Genomic DNA, 21,131 nt, shown 5'->3' with positions numbered 1-21,131 from the left:
CCCTCTTCCCAGGGAACTCCGGGAATTATAGCACTGTGAAATTCACTCTCAGCACCCTTAACAAACTACAGTTCCCAGGATTCTTTGCGGGGAGTCACGAGTGTTTAAAGTGGCATGATACTGCTTTAAATGTATAGTTGTGGTTGTGGCCTGAGAAAGGCAACATATGAACAGGACAGAAACAGACAGGAAACATAGGATCTTGAGAATGACAACAGAAAAGACATTCTGTCTGCCTCAATTCAGGAAACGTCAACATTGGAAGGCTATCATACATGCTGAGCCATCATCTTCCATACACAACACCCTTAACAGACTAAAGTGGTCTACGGTCAGAAAATAGGTACAACATGCGATCAGGCATCCCAAGCGTATATGGAGAGGTTTATGAAAACATATTCAAATTACTCAGTCATGAAAACTCTGCCACATGGTAAGAGGAACAGAGAACATTCCCCTGAATTATCTTCCAATCTGATTCATGGGAGATCAGCTTAACAGACCCATTTTTAATTTAGATTTTGGCTGATTACAGAAACAACCGCCAGTGGTTTCTCTTTAACAAGGTTATGCTTTTAACTGTTGGGTATTGAATGCCAAACACTTTTGTTAGAAACGGTTTTGAGAGAGGTTTTTTTTTTTTTTTTTAATGCTGGCCGCATTATGCCGATGTGCAACTCCATCCACCTACAGCAATCTCAAGCATTGTGTTGAGAGAGGACTAAATGGATACCATACATACATCTGCACAGTTGTGAAACTATTTGTACTTCTATTGGTACCATACATTCGCTCAGCATGGGAAAAAAATCCTGAATAGTTGCCAAGCTAAAAATGTCAGTTATTCTTTGACAATGTTTAAACACTGAAATTACAACCTAAGCATTTCAATGCTGTATGACAGCCAGTTATTGCAAGGAATAAAAACCAGTAAGCAGTCTGTTTGACGCTGTTAGAACAAACATGGCAGATGCGCAGCCCAGGGTTAAATAACGAAGGAAGCTACCCTTGTTAAAACAAATCCTTCAAGGGAAAGGGGCTAAATAGGCTTCCCAAACCATCACCTTCTGGTAGTTTCGGCAAAAGAGCCCCTCATTGCTAAGCTGGGTCTTCTTCCAGGCAATCACTTCCACACCAGCCGTGAATATGCAAATGTCATTGGACAATGCAGAAACTCAGACAAGGCAATCCTCAGAAAGATTCAAACTGACAGTTCATTTTAAGAGGGGTTTAAAAATATTTATTTTGTTTCCCAAAATCTGCTGCCTTTCGCTTTTTGTTAAAGAAAGATCAGGCTACATTTCTTCCAGATTAGCTAAACTAAGACCCTCGCAATGTCAACTTCCTCGTTAAACAATGCATACTACAATCCTTTCTTACATTGCCAGTCTGCTTTCCAAAGTGTACAAGACTGTGTTTGGGATATGTTCTAATAGGAGTAATATGTCCTGACGTGCTCTAATGCCGAACAGTTTTAATGAATGTGATACATTACAGGAAAGGCTCAGGAACCCACATAGACACAAGCACTGTGAATATAAATATATATCTTCCCAGATTCTTAAAGCAGTTCTAATGCTGCACTTGGGTCATAGCCATGGGACTAGTAATATTTCTCATTTACTCTGTCTGTGGCAATATATTGCTCAAACAGAAACTTATTTGAACAGACGGGGTTTGGGGGGAGGGAATTAGGGGGCATAAACCTCAGCTTTGGAACTGTAATATAGTCTTTGCTATTAAAAAGGAGGAATTGCAATATAAATAGCCCACATTGACACCAACAATGCAGCAAATGGATTGTGCTGGTATGTTATAATGGAGCCCAATAGAAGAGTCGTTTGCACCACCACCTATAATGCTGGGAAGCAGGCTATTTTGTTCTGTGAAATAGTGACACAGAAAGAGATGTGACCTTTGTTTGTTTGCTGCTTTGAATGGACCCGTCAGGAAACCTTTTGCCTAATTTCAAAATTCCAATAACCACTGAAGGGTGCTCTCCCTAGACATACCACTTAGGTGATGAGTCAGCCAGTGGCTATCTTCTCTTGGAGCCTGGGTGCCAACTGCAATTCAGAAGTAGGTTTTTTTTCCTCCCTTACTTCCCCCTCTCTCGCCCCCCCCCCTTGTGCAGATTGCAAATAAAACAGTGGGCTTAGTTCAGTCCCTAGTGGTCAAATACAGAACACGGAACAACATCCTAGATGCCTTCTAGTAGAGCAAGAGCAGCTCTTTTCACAAGAGAAGCAATGACACGTGAACACAGAGCATTTGTGAATGCAGGCATTTATCTCCTGCATAAGGTTTGCTCAAAGCCATGCTGAATAGAACAAGTGTTTATTATAAAAGCGTTTCCACTACTTTAAGTCTCCTCTCAATGAAGTTGGAGGCACAGGCTGGAATCCTACAAACCCTTAACTGGGAGGAATTCCCAATGCATTGGATTAGTCTTATCTCTAGGGAAATGCACTTGGAATTGTGATGCATGCCTATGAAGAGTAAAAGACAGCGCAGCACATCAAATTTTGTACAGTTTCACCAAAACATGGAAGCCACGTGGGTTCCTCCCAAGCTATTCTTCAGGTTAAAATGCAACATTGAACCAGTAAAACTGCAGTGGCAACACATTCATAAGTCTAAATGAGGCGGATCTTCTCTGGAAAGCTTTAAAGCTGCAATTCTATGCACCATTATGTAGGAGTAAATCCAACTGAAAACAGCGGGTCTTCTGAGATGAGGTGCATAGGATTGTAGTGCAGGATTGTGCTCATGAAATCCACCTGTCCAGCTGATTATCACTGTTGTGATATAATGAACCACATTTAGTGACCGTTTAAGTATATTTATGGAATGGATTGTACATAGAATGTAGAAAGGCAGCCTCAGAATATTCAGGCACAGAGAATGGCCAAAAAATTTTCAAATCACTAGTTAGGTGATGTATTGGGATGTGTGATTCAAAGCTGCTTTTCAGATGACAATCCAGTGTAAACAAAAACAGCAAACCCTTTACCTAGCCGCAGTTCTACTAAGGTGCATGCATGTCTCATCTAAAACTTCCAGCATTATTCTTCTGACTAAGCACATTTATAACATTCCTAACTTGTATCAACTTTTTCTTAGCTGAACCAAAATAAAAATAAAAATGGAAGGAGTCCAGTGGTTTATTGATGCGGCACAGTGTACTGAACGATTACCGTAATTACCCTTAAACCATTCATCAGTTATCCCCTGCAGTGTTGAAATCTATTACTGGAATAAATTTCAACTTGATATCAGATGCAAGCTGTTTTATTTTTATGAGGGTTAAAAAAGAAAAAACCTTTACAGTTCTCTTTATAGATCCATAATGCTTAATCTCTTATCTAACCAACTGGCAATACTTATTTCCATGAGCACCAAGATCATGCTTAAAATATTGCATGCAGTTTATTTTTTAAGAGCCTGTTTTAGCTTGTCAACAGGTTAGCTGATCATAAGCTACCAGCACATGATATAAAATGTATATTTCTTCAGAAGTTCCTAACAGATTATTATAAGCCTCAGCTTTTATGTTCGGAAACTAAAGAGATCAAACTTTTTTAGGAGTGGAGGGAATCTTCAATAAACATGCACCAAGCTTGATTTGCTTTATTCCACAACAGAGAGGATGCTGTCACCGTTTTATCAGCACGTACGCAATGTTCGCCCAGCCAATATAACATCTAAGACAGAATAGCATGTACAACTTGAGCAAGGTGTGCGAGGAATCGGGGAAAAAATGGAGTGCTTACCTTTTGCAGCCACTGAGTGTAGTTTTCCATCACATGCTCCAAGCGCTGCAGTTTCTGGGAAGAGAAATCCTGCTCCATGTGGGGGGCATCCCTTTGGAGAGCGTTAGCGTTGTATTGGTCGGTGGTGCTTTCACGACAGTTCCCATCCTGTTCTGGAAGGATGAACGTGTAGGTGCACTGTCCATGCTGAATCCGGTTATATCTTCTGGCACTGGACTCTGGACCCCGACGTGGATTGCTGCAGCCTAGGTGAGTCAGAAGTGTAGCAAGGAAAGCAAGCTGAAGGAATATGGTCATGTTACTGTCCCTTTCCTTTCCTGCTCTTAGAGACAATTTTGACCCAACCCCTTTCCTTCCTTCCTTCCTTTCCTTTTCTTTTTTTCTAAAAAAAAAAAAATGCTTTACCTTGTCTTTTGAAATCCCTTTGGGGGATCAGAGAAGGTAAAGAAAAGTGAAGAAGATTCAGATAATAAATGGTGACTTAAAAAAAACCAACAACGACAACAACAGTGACTAAGTGCACCAGAGCTGATTGCTTCCTTAGCCGGAGTTTGAGCAATTTATTGCATAGTAGCCGGGATTTATCGTTTCCTCTCTGTTACACTTCAGCGTGCAGCCTCTTTGAGTCAGCTGCCCAGGCATAGCCCCAGCCTCTTTCTCCTACCCTCGCTGCGGCTGAACTGCTATTTTCTCGGAGACCTCGGCGTGTTTTATTAAGGTTGTACATTCAAGCCAAGTTGGAAGCCGGCAGCCTTTCACAAGATGACTTGAGTGGAATGTGTGTGAGTGAGTGTGTCCCTGTGCGAAGGGATGCCTGATGGGTTCGGCAAAGGAGGATCGTCTTACACTCTGGCTCGAAGCATGACCTCAAACATGCACGCCTGCTCAGCTCCCTCTGCACAGAAAACGGCTAAGAGCCTTTTGACAAAGTTTAACGAGTCGAACAGTCCACCTTAATAGACTTCCCATGTTCAAGCTGAACTATTTAAATGGACTTGCAGGGTCCAGGCTTGCTGTAATCCCCCCCCCCTCCAGTAAACATTAACACACAGACCGCCGCACATGGAAAATATCTGCTCTCGTATAATGGGTATGTGACCGAGCGACTCTCTCAGGGAATGCTAAATCGGAGAGTGGGTTGCAATTCTTGTCAAACGATTGGGGTAGAAAGCAGGCATGATAACAGAACAGAGACCATCCCTGGAGCAATTTCATTTCTTTCATCAAAACACAGAATCATTTCTGCATCGGAGATATGATTAAAGCAAAAGCAAACAGTTTGGGAAATGTAACTCACCAGATTATTTCTTTGCATGTCAATACAAGATTGAAAAGCGTGTTTGCATATAAATGTGGAAGAGGGAAGCAGTGATTCTGGTTTCTCCCCCCCCCCCACTCTGACTAAGATTTCAAACAACTTGGCACTGATCCATTGAGCCGCACTGCACATTTGCAACTAATACTGTGTACACATTAAACTTCTGCGATGGCAATTTTCCTCCTGCAGTCCCCTTTGCAGCTCAGCACATGACTTTTAAAACTGGGGAAGCTGCTTGAGGACAAATGACTCAAGAAAACCCTACTTGGAACCTGGATCTGTTGCGCTGCATTGAATTATCACCACAGATGCATTTTATAATAGTGTTTTATATCCATAGGATATCCCACCAGGTATTCGCTTTGTATATAATTCCATGCCTATAATTCACTTGCATGGGGCTACTAGGTGGTCTTCCTTAAAGGTGCTGACTCACCACCAAAAGACCTCCTTAGCTTTAACAAATGAGGGCTGGTTGAGGAACAAGGTCCTACAAATAAGGGGTCGTTGTCCTATTCTTCACACTGAGCTTCCACATCAGATCCAAGATTTTCACTTTCAGTGTCATTCTTAGTAAAATTCCAAGATTCTTGTGGCTTTATAACTTGAAGTGCATCATTATGTTCGATGGGTCTTGTTGCCGATGGCAAATTCAGATATTGTACAATATGTTCAGATTTCAGCCCAGTGCCTATTTGTCAAGCAGAAAAAAACAATCTCTGACATGGTCTTTTGGCTTTCTCCAGACCATCCTGGGGAAAAGCAACAAGTGGGGTGTCAAAGGTTTTTGTTCTGGGCCCGCTGTTGTTCATCGTATACAAATCCACCTAACAGTTACTGTACCCCACTCTGCCCACATTTTACCAGCTTCCTTGCAAGAATATCATGGGGCAGTTTGTCAAATCTAATTGACCAACATAGCTGCAATTTATAATTAGAACCAATTAACTTCATAAAGATTTTTCTGATTGTTCTCGCACCCCAATGTGTTTTGAAAGCATCAGATCAGAATTACAGCTTTTCTTCATAGATAAAATCTTTTTGTTATTTTTTTGTTCATTTGCTACTTTAGTTAGCAGACTGTTTGAGCCAGACTGAAAAAAAGTCCTCGTCTGTTTTGAAGGATTAATTGGTGTCTTTTAACCCCTTATCATTCGGTTTCTTCAACCTCCTTACATCCCTGGCTCCCTGATTTGTATTTATAGCCAGACATAACAATATGGTATATGTATGAGAATGGGTGGGTGGGTGTGAACTAGACATTTGCTCAGATAGTAATGGTTTTATGGAGCCCTAAACAACTCAATGATCCAAGTATCTGTAGGAGAAGCCCCTTTATTACCACCCAACTCAATCCTGACAAGGCACACTCTTCTCTTGATCATCACTGCAACTGGAGGATGAAGGAGGGAACACATAGAATGGCCTTCTCCGTAGTGGGACCTGAACTCTGGAATGATCTCCCACCGCCACCCAGAGGTTTTTGCGCCCAGACCTTGGTAAATTGAACTCTTCCATCCTTGAAATGAAATGTTCCAAGCTCATTTTTGTCTCACTTTATCACTGTCTGGAGGGGCTGCGGTACAACCAATTGTGGTAGCATTGCAGAAGAAATCAAAGCAGAACAAATTCACTGCCAATGCCCAGTTACTGTGTCAAGGACACTGCAGAACGCACCCACAATAAAACTTGAGAAGGAACGGCCCCTAAAGCTGCGTACACAGCATAAAAGGTAAAGGGACCCCTGGCCGTTAGGTCCAGTCGCAGACGACTCTGGGGTTTTGGCGCTCACCTTGCTTTATTGGTCGAGGGAGCTGGCGTACAGCTTCCGGGTCATGTGGCCAGCATGACTAAGCCGCTTCTGGCAAACCAGAGCAGTGCACGGAAACGCCGTTTACCTTCCCGCCAGAGCAGTACCTATTTATCTACTTGCACTTTGAAGTGCTTTCAAACTGCTAGGTGGGCAGGAGCTGGGACCAAACAATGGGAGCTCACCCCATCGCGGGGATTCGAACCGCCAACCTTCTGATTGGCAAGTCCTAGGCTCTGTGGTATAAAACACATTTAAAGGACATGGCTTCCCTCAAAGAATTATGGGAATTGTAGTTTGTTAAGGCTGCTGGGAATTGTAGATCTGTGGTAGGTAAAGTCCAGTTACAGAAACTGCAGTTTACAGACCTACAATTCCCAGCAGCCTTAATAAACTACAATTCCCAGAATTCTTTGAGGGAAGCCAAGTGCTTTAAATATATGGTGTGTCTGCAGCCCCAGCGTTTAAGATGCTTTTATATCCACTTGTCTAATCTATATCTTGTCTATCTGTGCACACCGGCATCAGTACAAGTGTGCATGAATTGATATATTTGGCATTGAAAAGGGTGACAAACTGTTTGCAGAGTTTGTTTGTTTGGGTTTGGTGTAGAGTTTTTGTTTGTTTGCTTGCTTGCTTGCTTGCCTGCCTGCCTGCCTGCCTGCCTGCCTGCCTGCCTGCCTGCCTGCCTGCCTGCCTGCTTTTGAGGCTGCTAGATAAAGTTAAGTTACGTTCACGTCACACAAAATACCTGAATCCCTTCCAACCCAATTTCCTGTTCACGGCAAAAATAGAAATCATAAACTCTTTTCTACCAGACACATGATTTACAACCTAATGTGCTTCTGACACAACCTTCACACAGTTCAATTAATAGCCGGCATTAACAACTGTCAAAGTGGGAAGCCCTTGACTAAAGAAGCACAGAATCATGGTAACGGAAGGAACTGCGTGGACATAAGAAGATGACCATAAAGCTCAGATCAAAGGTCTTTTGAGTTCCTCAGTAAGTTTCAAACACAGTTATATGCCTTCAGAAAGTTCGAACAGGATATAAAGGTGACAGACATTCCCTGTTGTTTAGGCCTTAGCAGTGAAAATTCAGAAGAAAACCCCCCTTCTTCTAAACCCTTAGCCATCATGGCTACTGACAGGTAAAACCTGTAATAAAATGTTGCACTGTGAATTACTGCTGTTCAGAATTCTAGCCCCTTCACTCAGTTTCTCCTCCAGCCACTCACACAGGCTGTGAACACGCAAGACTTCTCCAAAGAATCTAGTTTTCACCCCTCACAGAGCTACAACTCCCAGAGGCCTTAGCTAACTGCAATTCCTAGGGGTTTTGGAGGGGGGCATCTTGTGCTTTAAATATATGGCATGTATGCAGCCACATTCGTCCATCATTATACGACAACGGAGACTGCTAAGTCTTCAGTGGTGAGACTTTCCCATGGGCTTCTCCCCACCCCATAAAGTTTTTTGTACTTCTGCAAACCTTGGGGTTCCCCACAAGCCTACTAATATTTCCCTCTGGTGCATTGGTTGTGCAATTTGGGCTATAAAACAAATGATACTCACAGCCTGACAATCAGAAATAGAGGGAACAATCAACATATCCCCCTTGGATTTGTCTAATTTGTAGCCATCCATTAAAATATATAGATATGTGAAAGAAGTACTTCCTTTGTCTCTCAAGACTCTAGCAAGTATGTGATGAATTGCCTCATGATCTACTAAACCATCTTGGGTGGCGGGGGCCCTGAAATGTCGGTTGAACGCACCGCACTTTTCTGGAAGGCACACCTACCCACAACGGGAAAAGGAACTTCTAATCAGAGATTAAGAAAGGACTTCCTTGCTCCAAGAGCTGCAGGAGATTTTGGGGCTAAACTGAGGTTACGGTGGGGTCTGTACTTGTCGTGCATTGCTGAAATACCTTCCCATCCGCTTCGTGAGTAAATAAATTATAAGGAAGACACTCAGATCCGTATGAAGCCTATATATACAGCAAACATTGTAGGTCTCAGGATAACTTGCCTCAGAGACCATATAAATCATAACTGCAGGAGCCCAAGCCAATGAAGAACAACTTGCGGCAACTATCTCCACCGCACACTAGGAACACTCTTAAAGGTGCAGGGACCAATCTATGTCACCCAAACTATTCCATTAAGGCATGGGTAGCTAACGTGATGCCCTCCCAATGTTGCAGGACAACAACTTCCATCATCTCTAACAGTTGGCCATGCTGACTGGGGCTGGTGAGAATTGAAGTCTATCATCAGCTAGAGGGCTTTGCTGGATTGGCTGACCCTACATTGCAGCAATGGTACATGGCATGGCCAAATGTCAGGGTTGATGGAAGTTGTTGTCCTGCAACACCATTCAGTATCTGGGAATGGGTAGGTACAGATGCACATTCAAACAGAAAACTGCAAGAGTGACTAGGAGGTTGTCCAGGTATTAACTGTTGATTGGCAGCTTCAAGGGCCCTGTTTCCCATTATTATTGTTCTTGTTGTCTTTAAACTGAATTGGGCTGACAGTCCTTCAAATGGAGGGTGTCAAGGACTGTGCTGAGGAGGGCTGCACAGATAAGGAATGGCGGGAGCCTCCCCCTCCCCCTCCCCTCCCCCTCCCCCCACTCCAGATCTGGTTCATCTTCCTAGGAGCAGGAGGACAGTATAGATTTGGAACAGTGGTTTGCAGAGGGACCTAGTTCAGAAGGCAGAAGCTGGGAAATACTGGGTGGGGAACAGCTAGGAGATGAAACACTGGAAGAGAGAGGGTTAACAGATTCATAGTCTCTGGACAGCATTCACACACACCCTTCTCCAAAGTCACAGAGAGCTCAGAAAGCACAGAGGGTACAAACTCAGATTACAAGACGTAGTAGATTAATAGGGATGTAAGAGGGTGTGAACCTTATCTGGAAACACCGCCATTTCTAGGAGATGTGTTCTTTGTTCTCTCGCTGTGATTATTAAAGTTTCAAACTGGTAAGAAGAATCCTTTTCCTTTGCTCTGCTTATCTACTGCCACATGGGGAGAAAGTCAATTCCCTGAAGCCTGACAGAGGGCATCTTCAAATAGAGAGCCCTGACCTCTGAGGGCCCTCCCAATAGAGGACTGTCCAGTGTAAAGTAGGTCATATAGACACATATAGACTTGCATGACAGGCACGCAACCTGCATACACATCATTTAACACACACACGATTTTGGGGGCCAGCGGGTTAAACGTATGGTGTGTGCAAGATGCGCCAGCTTGCGAGGGCGATTGAGGGGGTTGACACAATGTTGCATGGCCTCACATGTGCTCAATGTCCTGATGTTGGGCGGAATTGCGGGTGGAGCCGAACGCATTGGTAGCGTGGCTTTATTCTCTACACGTACGATTGTGTCGCTACTCACCCTAGTAATAGGGTTGTCAAATTTGCAGATGACACAACTGTGATTGGGCTCATCTCTGAAAGGGAGGGTGAAACGGATTATAGAGATGAGGTGGAGCGGTTGATAGAGTGGTGCAGAGCTAACAACTTGCTCATAAATACAAGGAAGACAAAGGAGCTTGTGGTGGACTTCAGGAGACAGAAGAGCAACGTCCAGCCACTTTTGATTGATGGGGTGTGTATGGAGAGGGTAACAACGTTCAGATTTTTGGGCATTGAATTACAAGAGGATCTGTCCTGGAGTGTCAACACAAGGGGGCTTGTGAAGAAGGCGCAGCAGAGACTGTACTTTTTGAGAATTCTAAGGAAAAACCATCTTCCGCAGAAACTGCTGCTTGCCTTCTATCACTGTGCCATTGAGAGCGTGCTCACTTATGGCTTATGTGTGTGGTACGGAAGCTGTACTACCCAGGACAGGATGGGGTTGTGCAGAGTTGTTAAGGCAGCAGAGAGCATTGCTGGCTGCCCACTCTCCACCTTAGAGCAGATTTATGCCACAAGGTGCCATAGGAAGGCACTGGACATAGTAAAAGATCCATCGCATCCTGGTCACTGTCTCTTCGAGCTCCTGCCGTCGGGACGGAGATACAGGACGATGAAGACAAGAACGAGCCGTCTTAAGAACAGCTTCTTCTCCAGAGCGATCTCGGCCCTGAATGGGAAGCCCAGACTTTGAAAGTCATCTAATCTCCCTTGCTGTATTATACTGTATTGTTTAATTAGTGCTTTTATGGAGCAGTCAAGTAATTTCGTTGTCCCCGAAGGGGGCAATGACAATAAAGATATTATTATTATTATTATTTAATGGCAGATGGCCTTTCCTCCTGCTGCAGCCACAGGTGGGGGGCTGCTTCAACCCTTCCCCCTGCAGCTAGGAACCAGCCACTGAAACCATGCCATGTTGGGGGGGGGGAGGACTTTACTCTATCCACTTTCTCCACATGATGGCATCTCCCCAGGCTGTTTCTCTGGAACGCCTTGGTTCTTCAGAAGAGAAGGCGTCAAATCCTGCCATAGGGCACTGCCATGGACCCCAAGCATACCTTTTTCTTCTATTCTTGGCTCAACACTAATTATTTTGGACCCTGAAGACAGCACCCATCAAAGCAGGAGACGTCTACGAAGGATTAGAAGGTACGTAAACAAGCGTGCAGACACAGTGAGAAAGAGACAAAGAGGGAGACAAAGTTCAGATTCAAGAATTGCAGCTATTTCTTATTTAAGCAAGGCAGCTTATTAATGAAAGATCACTTACATTTTTATACAGTGCTTGGCTTGCCAGAACTTTATATTTATTTTTATACCCAGCCTTCAGTTTCACGCTGTGATGCTCTGAGTATATGCATGGTTATAAACGAAGAAGCAGGACCCTGAACACTGTGCTCAGAAGGAGCCATTTATATATAGGAAGTAGAGTCATACATATCTGTCTATAACCAGAATGCAGCAGCTAGACGGATGACTGGGAGTGGCTGCCAGGACCATATAACACCGGTCCTAAAGGATCTTCACTGGCTCCCAGTACGTTTCCAAGCACAATTCAAAGTGTTGGTGCTGACCTTAAAATCCCTAAACAGCCTCGGCCCAGTATACCTGAAAGAGTGCCTCCACTCCCATTGTTCTGCCTGGACACTGAGGACCTCCTCTGAGGGCCTTCTGGTGGTTCCCTCACTGCGAGAAGTGAGGTTACAGGGAACCAAGCAAAGGGCCTTCTCAGTAGTGGCACCCACCCAGTGGAACACCCTCCCATCAGATGTCAAACAGATAAAGAACTACAGTGGTACCTCGGGTTACATACGCTTCAGGTTACATACGCTTCAGGTTACAGACTCCACTAACCCAGAAATAGTACCTCAGGTTAAGAACTTTGCTTCAGGATGAGAACAGAAATTGTGCTCCGCCAGCGCAGCAGCAGCAGGAGGCCCCATTAGCTAAAGTGGTGCTTCAGGTTAAGAACAGTTTCAGGTTAAGTACGGACCTCCGGAACGAATTACTGTATTTTTTGCTCTATAAGACTCACTTTTTCCCTCCTAAAAAGTAAGGGGAAATGTGTGTGCGTCTTATGGAGCGAATGTAGGCTGTGCAGCTATCCCAGAAGCCAGAAAAGCAAGAGGGATCACTGCTTTCACTGCACAGCGATCCCTCTTGCTGTTCTGGCTTCTGAGATTCAGAATATTTTTTTTCTTGTTTTTCTCCTCCAAAAACTAGGTGCGTCTTGTGGTCTGGTGTGTCTTATAGAGCGAAAAATAAGGTAAGTACTTAACCTGAGGTACCACTGTATACAATAGTTCATCTGAAGGCAGCCCTGTATCAGGAAGTTTTTAATGTTTGACTCTTACTTACTGGTGGGGTACAAGATTAGTTGATAGTTCCACATCAGATAGAGACCTGGAATCTAGTGCACATGTGGTTCAAAACACCTACCACAAGAACAAACTGAAAATAGATTTGTTCATCCTTTGTTTGAAAGGGAAAATATGGTGTACTCCCAAATGACTGAGGTATTGCCAGACCAGAATAGGAAATTGGTGCACACTTGGGACTCAGCTATGCAGCTAAAATATAAGTGCATTATACAAATGTGACACTAGATAACCTGGTAAGTTAATGGCAAATACCACATATATTTTTAAATGTTTTTTTTTAAAAAAAAAACCACAGTGTTTTTTTCACATATGTGTAGATTCAGCCTTATTCCAAGGGAACAATTTCCCTAGAGTTCTTTTGGGAGAGGAACTTCCTTTAACTTTGAACAAGAGACATGAAATCATTAACATATTTCATCAACAAACTGACCACATGCATAATCCAAGATTACTTGAGTTGGGATATTTTGTTGGAAGGCATATAGATAGAACTCACTAGCACCCCTGCATCACACAGCTCATTCCCACTCTTCTCTTTTTACCTGCAAAATATGAGACCTGTAAAAAGGATCTCCTGCATCTATTTAAAAGGTTATAACAGCTGTGGGAAGCCTATTTGATTCCAGACTGTGGTTCTTCAGGAGAGAGTTAATTTTTTCCCTTTTGCATTCCGATTTTGCCCAATAGGACAAAACTGTTGGGATACTGCCAGGGAGACAAAGTCCATCATGGCCCCAAGCCGTCTGCCGGACGATCCATCGATCTCCCGTAGGCATGCAGTATCAGCAATTAGCGACATGAGTTTCTAGAAAAATATCTTGCTACATTCTAGAGCTCATGCACACTCTACCAGCAGATAATTCACAGCAGAAGTCGCATGCAGGAGAGCATTATTTACAAGCTTTATTCAGCGTTGATCAGAACAAAGAAAGACATGACTGCCTGTGTCAGTGTCTCCGACACAGAGAGAAAACGAAAGCAATAGAAACATAAACATCCTGTGAACAGGACATGCGCAGACTCTCTGACTCACAAAGCCTGCTCCCTTTTAAGGTGGAATGGAAATATCCTAACAAAAACATGCAAATACCTACATGGTGTTGTATGTTTCTCTCCATGGAACAAACAGCAACTAGAAAGGAAATATAATTTTAATTGAGAAAATGTATGGGGGGGGGAGGAGGAAGGATAGCTATCCACATGCTTGCAATCAGAAGGGAAAATAAGAACCGAGATTATCACTAATATGCTATACTAAAAATAGGGTGCTGCTAATAGGGATGGATAGTGGAACAAAGTAGCATTGCTGCACTTAAATAAATTCATCATGGGGCTTTTGGCCACAAATTAGATTTGCCACAAATGAGACGGAGCTTTTGCCTCCATGTCAAAAACATTTTGGAAGAAATTGAATTTAAATATTATTATTTTTTAAAAGAAAAGGGGGGGAGAAAAATGCAATTCTATACCTGTATACCATTATGGGTGGTGCTGTGAGTTAAGGGTGGTGCTGTGGGTTAAACCACAGAGCCTAGGGCTTGCCGATCAGAAGGTCAGTGGTTCGAATCCCCGCAACGGAGTGAGCTCCCGTTGCTCGGTCCCTGCTCCTGCCAACCTAGCAGTTCGAAAGCACATCCAAGTGCAAGTACCGCTCTGGCAGGAAGGTAAATGGCGTTTCCATGCGCTGCTCTGATTCGCCAGAAGTCATCTTGGCCACGTGACCCAGAAGCTGTACGCCGGCTCCCTCGGCAATAAAGTGTGATGAGCGCCGTAACCCCAGAGTCGTCCGCGACTGGACCTAATGGTCAGGGGTCCCTTTAACTTTAACTATACTGTGTGTGTGTGTGTGTGTGTGAGAGAGAGAGAGAGAGAGAGAGAGAGAGAGACTTTATAAAAGTATTTATATACCTCCCTCTCATAAGATATCAGGGTGGTATACAGCACAACAAAGACATAAAACACCACCGAAGAGAGTGATTAATGGAGGAGATGAAAATTTGGGAAATGTTATACACATGCATGAATAAAGTCGCTTCTGGGGCCCCTCTGGGAATAGGGGCCCTGAAGCTTAAGCTTCATTAGTTTCATCGTAGCTCTGCCCCGAATATGAGCCTCCATTCTTTAAATTTATGTCACCAAGAGCACATGTGATTTACGCCCTGGGTCAGTAGCTTTCCAGTAGCCAATGAGTTTCATTTCCTAGTGTAAACAGAGCACAGATTCATTTTGTGGTGCAAAACGGCCTATCATCTGCATAGCACCCACCCGCCCAGCCAGCAAGCCAGCTTTCTTTTTCTTAATGGTATTTCGCTTTTAACAATATAGCACCCTAGTGACCTATTGCCACGGTTACTGCATGTTTTAAACTGGTGTCTGCAACTCTTCATTGGGATTACTATAAACTCATCAGGAAGCTGTTGTGTTTTCATACTACTGAAGAGCAGCAGAACAGTAAAAATGCTTGTCAGAGCTGTTAGCTGCTAAATTTCAGCAGCAACTATTAATCCCTGCGCCCAGAATTCCAGAATTGTCACTTTACAGAAGATTTTTTTAAAGGTCCTTGAGTATAGGAGAGAGCATGTAAATAAGAGTGAAGGGGAGGAGCTAAAGTCTTTGCTGTCAAGAATTTTTGAAGGACCACTACAGACCACCTGGCTGCACCCTATGTTTGTTACCTCCTTCTTGTTCTTTTATTTGCATCTCGCTTACAGGGTTACATTTGAGTTGCTGGGTCTGGTACAATGTTAAGCAGTACATCGAGTTGCTAAATAGATACACTCTATCCAGAAGAAGCCTCATTGAATTCAAAGAGTTTTGCTTGCAGTTAAGTGGGTACAGCAGAGATGGGGGAATCTGCGGCCTTCTGGGTATCGCTGAGGACAACTCCCATCAGTGCCAGATAGCCAGCCTGGCCCAGGTATGATAGGAGAGGTAGATCTACAACATCTGGAGAGCCACAGGTTCCTCATTCTTGGGGTACAGGATTGCAGCCTTGATGTTACTACCGTAAAATTTATTTTCAAGGAATGTGATCCTGCCAAAGGCTTTAAAATCTTTGCACTCTTACCAAGGAGGAAGTTCAAAGTTAATGTTACGGTGTAAAAGATGTGTGGATCCAGAATTGGCCTCCACAGTCACTCTGCCTCAGCCCAGTATACCTGGAGGAGCGTCTCTACCCCCATCATTCTGTCCGGACACTGAGGTCCCACGCTGAGGGCCTTCTGGCGGTTCCCTCACTGGGAGAAGCAAAGCTACAGGGAACCAGGCAGAGGGCCTTCTCGGTAGTGGTGCCCGCCCTGTGGAACGCCCTCCCATCAGATGTCAAAGAGATAAACAACTATCTGACATTTAGAAGATATCTGAAGGCAGCCCTGTTCAGGGAAATTTTTAATGTGTGGCATTTTAATGTATTTTTAATCTTTGTTGGAAGTCGCCCAGAGTGGCTGGGGAAACCCAACCAGATGGGTGGGGTACAAATAATAAATTATTATTATTATTAATAATTCTTATTGGAAGACAATCTTACATGGCTACGAGCGATCACCAAAGAGGAAGAAGCTTCTTTCCGAATACACAAGCAAGGGATGGTGCTCTCTCTCAAACCCCATTTTCATCTTAGGATACGCATCCACCATAATTTATCCTTGATGTTTTTTATGCAACCATAGCTGGACCTCCTTCTTGCTCTTCATCCTTTCTGCTTCCCTTGGATTGTGCCTCCCTTTAGTTGCCACTACTTAATGTGCATCCTCCCTTGTTTATTATTAGGCTGCCCTGTGCACGACACAAGCAATATGTTTACATTCCTGGCTTCTGCTTATAATCGGCAGGCAATTTGAATGCAATTTATACACTGGAAAGGGAAACACCACACTGAGTTTTGTTTCCTTGAGATGTTTTCCAATGTCCCCTTTCTTTTTCCTTTTTGCATGATAACTTGGTAATAAAGGCAGCTGCTTTGAACATTTTCAGACAGAGGAAATGGTAACCCTGACAACAGGAACCATGGCGCACGTGTGATCTTTCAGCACAGCACCTGCATAGTTTATTCACACCCTCATTGGTTCTCTCTGTAATATTAGTAGTTGGAATTCATTAGCTTTGTTGAATTGCTTTCCGTTTTGAAACCCCTGTTCTTTTCCTCTTTCTCCTGCGTTGCAGTTCCTCGCTGAATCTCAAGCAGTGGGTTCTCTTGTTCCGTGTCGGAGGCTGCAGACTGATATATACCTATCTAGAACTCCTGAACTCCTGGGAACTTTCTTCTGAGTAGACATGCGCAGAGTTACACTGTGTATAGTCCATGTGCTTTCTTAAAAATCAGTTGAGAGCATTAATCTGGGACACACATTTCCACACTAACCCACACAGACCACAGCCCAGCATGTTTCAAAAAAAATTATTCATGGCATATTGTTATGATTTTCTTTACTGTAACAGTAGTAATAGCTGTGACTTTTTCCGAGAGATCTGAATGTACAGAGAGGAGATTTCTCCAGGGTTGATAAGCCGTTCAATGAACAGCAATTGAGTAACTCAGTTTTCCAATTAACTCTTTCTTTCTTTCCTTCTTTCTTTCTTTCTTTCTTTCTTTCTTTCTTTCTTTCTTTCTTTCTTTCTCTCTCTCCTTGTTGTATTTTTTAAAAATGCAGTCTATAAGTATTTAAATATTTTATATATAAACTCAACTCAAAGCCTAATCAATAAACCAATTGAGCTAAGGTACATTAGCTTTAATCTAGTTTAGTATTTTGGCTTCACTTGGACTAAATAATATTAAATTCCAGTAATGTGATTCCCAAACCATTTAGCCATATGTTTTGACTTTACAATACTTCAAAGATCAAATGTACAGTAAGTACCCGATAACAATGGGGCAGTTATAAAGAAATAATGTGTTTCTCTAACTGGTGGTTGGTTGAAGTTTTTTTTTTAAGTAATCTATTGCAATTGCTTCTGCTTAATAATATACATTTCAATTACAGTGGTACCTCAGGTTACATACGCTTCAGGTTACGTGCGCTTCAGGTTACAGACTCCGCTAACCCAGAAATATTATCTCGGGTTAAGAACTTTGCTTCAGGATGAGAACAGAAATCGTGCTCTGGCGGTGCAGCAGCAGCAGGAGGCCCCATTAGCTAAAGTGGTGCTTCAGGTTAAGAACAGTTTAAGGTTAAGAACAGACCTCCGAAACGAATTAAGTACTTAACCCGAGATACCACTGTATCTGGAATTTTGTTCATCTTGATTGTGATAGAGTTACCATCATGCCTGTCACAATGCTATTTTCATAGAACCACTTCATGCATTCATGATACAATTGCAACAGGATTTAAAGGGGACGACAGAGGAAGAGATGGTTGGACAGTGTTCTCGAAGGTACTAACATGAGTCTGACCAAACTGCGGGAGACACTGGAAGACAGGAGTGCCTGGCGTGCTCTGGTCCATGAGGTCACGAAGAGTCGGACACGACTAAATGACTAAACAACAAAACAAAGGATATACTCAATATTACATTTTAAAAGGCAGTGTGCTTTGAGGACATTTGTTGTACTTTCTAATACAGTAGTACCTCAGGTTAAGAACTTAATTTGTTCTGGGTGTCCGTTCTTAAACTGAAACTGTTCTTAACCTGAAGCACCACTTTAGCTAATGGGACCTCCCGCTGCCGCTGCGCTGCGCCGCCGGAGCACGATTTCTGTTCTCATCCTGAAGCAAAGTTCTTAACCTGAGGTACTATTTCTGGGTTAGTGGAGTATGTAACCTGAAGCGTCTGTAACCTGAGGTACCACTGTAAGTTGCTTTTGAAAAAGAACAGCAAGAAAAGGATTTTTGCCTTTGGCTTCATGGATAACTAGCATATAAACTCATTTAACTCAGTGCTGCAAACATGGAGGTCCCCTCACACAGGAAGAACTTATAATGACCTCCTGATGGTGAGAGGATCTGAAAGAGAGGATAGGCAGAAGACATCTGGGCAGGTTCAAATGATGAAAGACATACCTGAAAACCTAACTGAAGTAATGACGGCAGCTTCGCTTAGGCTTGGAAATGAACTGGCAGCCATTTATTTTCTTTTAATACTGGTGCACCTAAATGGAGATATGCACACCTAAAAAAAAAAAAAGGTGGCATAACATAACACATGGCTTGACCTGTCAGTACTATATGAAATATTATGGATTTGATTACAGTATCATTCTTAATTATGTGAACGGGACTATCTGCAGCTCACTGAGAAAATACTCAAGCTTTGGCTAATCTCTTCAGAGGCATTTGCTTGTTTAACCTTGACCAGTATCAAGCCTGCTGAGATTCATTAATCAAAAGCACTATCTACGGTTTTGCAAGAAGATCGACTCTAGTTGCTAATTGCTGATCTTTAAGCAACTTTTCAATCATGCATGTGGCTAGGCTGAGACAGCCTGCTCCCCCAAGTGGATGTCTTGTGCAATTCAAAGCCCTTGCCACATTGCCTAGGAGGCTGTTAACTCTGAAACTGGGCATGTATGCCTGCAGTCCTAATGACACTACCCAGCATACTTTGTATGTGCAAGAAATAATCACTTAAACTGTGCTGTGCTTCATTGGTTCCCTAACTATATTGATGCCCCTACTGAGTGCTTTGGTAGTCGGTCCAGTCCTGGCCCTCAGTTAAATATGACATACACAAGGGTTTGCCAATAACATTTGAAAATACAGTGGTGCCCCGCAAGACGAATGCCTCGCAAGACGGAAAACCCGCTAGACGAAAGGGTTTTCCGTTTTGGAGGTGCTTCGCAAAACGAATTTCCTATGGGCTTGCTTCGCAAGACGACAATGCCTTGCGAGTTCCTGAGGTTTTTTTCCCCTCCCCCCTTTTTCTAAGCCGCTAAGCCGCTAAGCCGCTTATCAGCTGATCCGATCAGCAGATAAGCCCCTAAAAGCCGCCAATAGCTCTAATCCGCTAATCCGTCAATGGGCTTGCTTCGCAAGACGAAAAAACCACTAGACGAAGAGAATCACAGAATGGATTCTTTTCGTCTTGCGAGGCACCACTGAAGATCTGGCCCATTGTTTACCATGTCCAAGACTGAAAGCAGAGAAATTGCATCTAGGAGAGAACTCTGTAAGACAACTGAAGCTTGGCATCTTATTTTTGCCACAATAATTCCTGCTCTTTTAAAACAGTGGCTTATCTCTTTAGCAACAAACTGTGAAAATATGCTCCAGCAGCATGCATGGTTCTCTTCTGCAGACACGTGTTCCTTCCATGGACGCTGGCCAATAATTCCCATTATGAAACTAACAGCCTTGGACCAGGGGTTGTACTGGAATTTGAAGAAGAAGAAAAACAACAGTGTGTGCCGTTTTGAAATCAGTGATTAGTATCAGTGCAGTTTTGCCAGTTTCAGTCTGAGGTTGAATCCTGACAAGACAGAAGTACTGTTTTTGGGGGACAGGGGGCGGGCAGGTGTGGGGGACTCCCTGGTCCTGAATGGGGTAACTGTGCCCCTGAAGGACCAGGTGCGCAGCCTGGGAGTCATTCTGGACTCACAGCTGTCCATGGAGGCACAGGTAAATTCTGTGCCCAGGGCAGCTGTCTACCAGCTCCATCTGGCACGCAGGATGAGACCCTACCTGCCCGCGGACTGTCTCGCCAGAGTGGTGCATGCTCTAGTCATCTCCCGCTTGGACTACTGAAATGGGCTCTACGTGGGGCTACCTTTGAAGGTGACCCGGAAACTGCAGTTAATCCAGAATGCAGCAGCTAGACTGGTGACTGGGAGTGGTTGCCGGGACCACATAACACCGGTCCTGAGAGATCTGCATTGGCTCTCAGTACGTTTCCAAGCTCAATTCAAAGTGTTGGTGCTGACCTTTAAAGCCCTAAACAACCTCGGCCCAGTAGACCTGAAAGAGCATCTCCACCCCCATCGTTCAGCCTGGACACTGAGATCCAGCGCCGAGGGCCTTCTGGCGGTTCCCTCATTGCGAGAAGTGAGGTTACAGGGAACCAGACAGGGGGCCTTCTTGGTAGTGGTGCCCGCCCTGTGGAACCCCCTTCACTTCAGATGTGAAGGAAATAAGTAGCTATCTTATCTTTAAAAGACATCTGAAGGCATTCCTGTTTAGGGAAGCTTTTAATATTTAATGCTGTATTGTTTTTAACACTCGATTGGAAGCTGCCCAGAGTGGCTGGGGAAACTCAGCCAGATGGGCGGGGTATAAATAATAAATTATTATATTATTATTATACCATTTGATTCAGAATGAGGTCCATTTGTATCCAAACACAGAGGGAAAACCTGCTCTTGAATCTCAAGAACCATCATGCAAAATTTGGTTATGAGAGGTTCTATTCATCTCAGAGTGGACTTCAAGTGGTGCTTAAGAAATTTTCAAATACATAGTGAACAAACTTTCTTCCTCCTT

The 21,131-nt window shown here is 43.5% G+C and overlaps 1 protein-coding gene across 5 annotated transcripts in view; it reads right to left on the bottom strand.

Moving 5' to 3' along the window:
• Positions 1 to 18,804, bottom strand: part of ANGPT1 (angiopoietin 1) — a 159,547-nt gene extending 140,743 nt beyond the window's left edge. The window contains exons 1-2 of one of the 5 annotated variants that reach the window (XM_083516813.1): positions 18,720 to 18,804; positions 3,774 to 4,018 (exon numbers count right to left, since the gene is read on the bottom strand). In XM_083516813.1, coding sequence (XP_083372939.1) covers positions 3,774 to 4,018; positions 18,720 to 18,783 — 309 coding nt within the window. In that variant the 5' untranslated portion in view covers positions 18,784 to 18,804. The other 4 variants (XM_083516817.1, XM_083516815.1, XM_083516814.1 and 1 more) reach the window with 4 other exon arrangements.
• Positions 18,805 to 21,131: the final 2,327 nt, after the last annotated feature.

This window comes from Podarcis liolepis (assembly GCF_965112155.1).
Source record: "Podarcis liolepis genome assembly, chromosome: 8".
Taxonomy (NCBI): Eukaryota; Metazoa; Chordata; class Lepidosauria; order Squamata; family Lacertidae; genus Podarcis; species Podarcis liolepis.
Note: the sequence above shows the minus strand (reverse complement) of the source record. Positions and strands in the feature narration are given on the sequence as shown.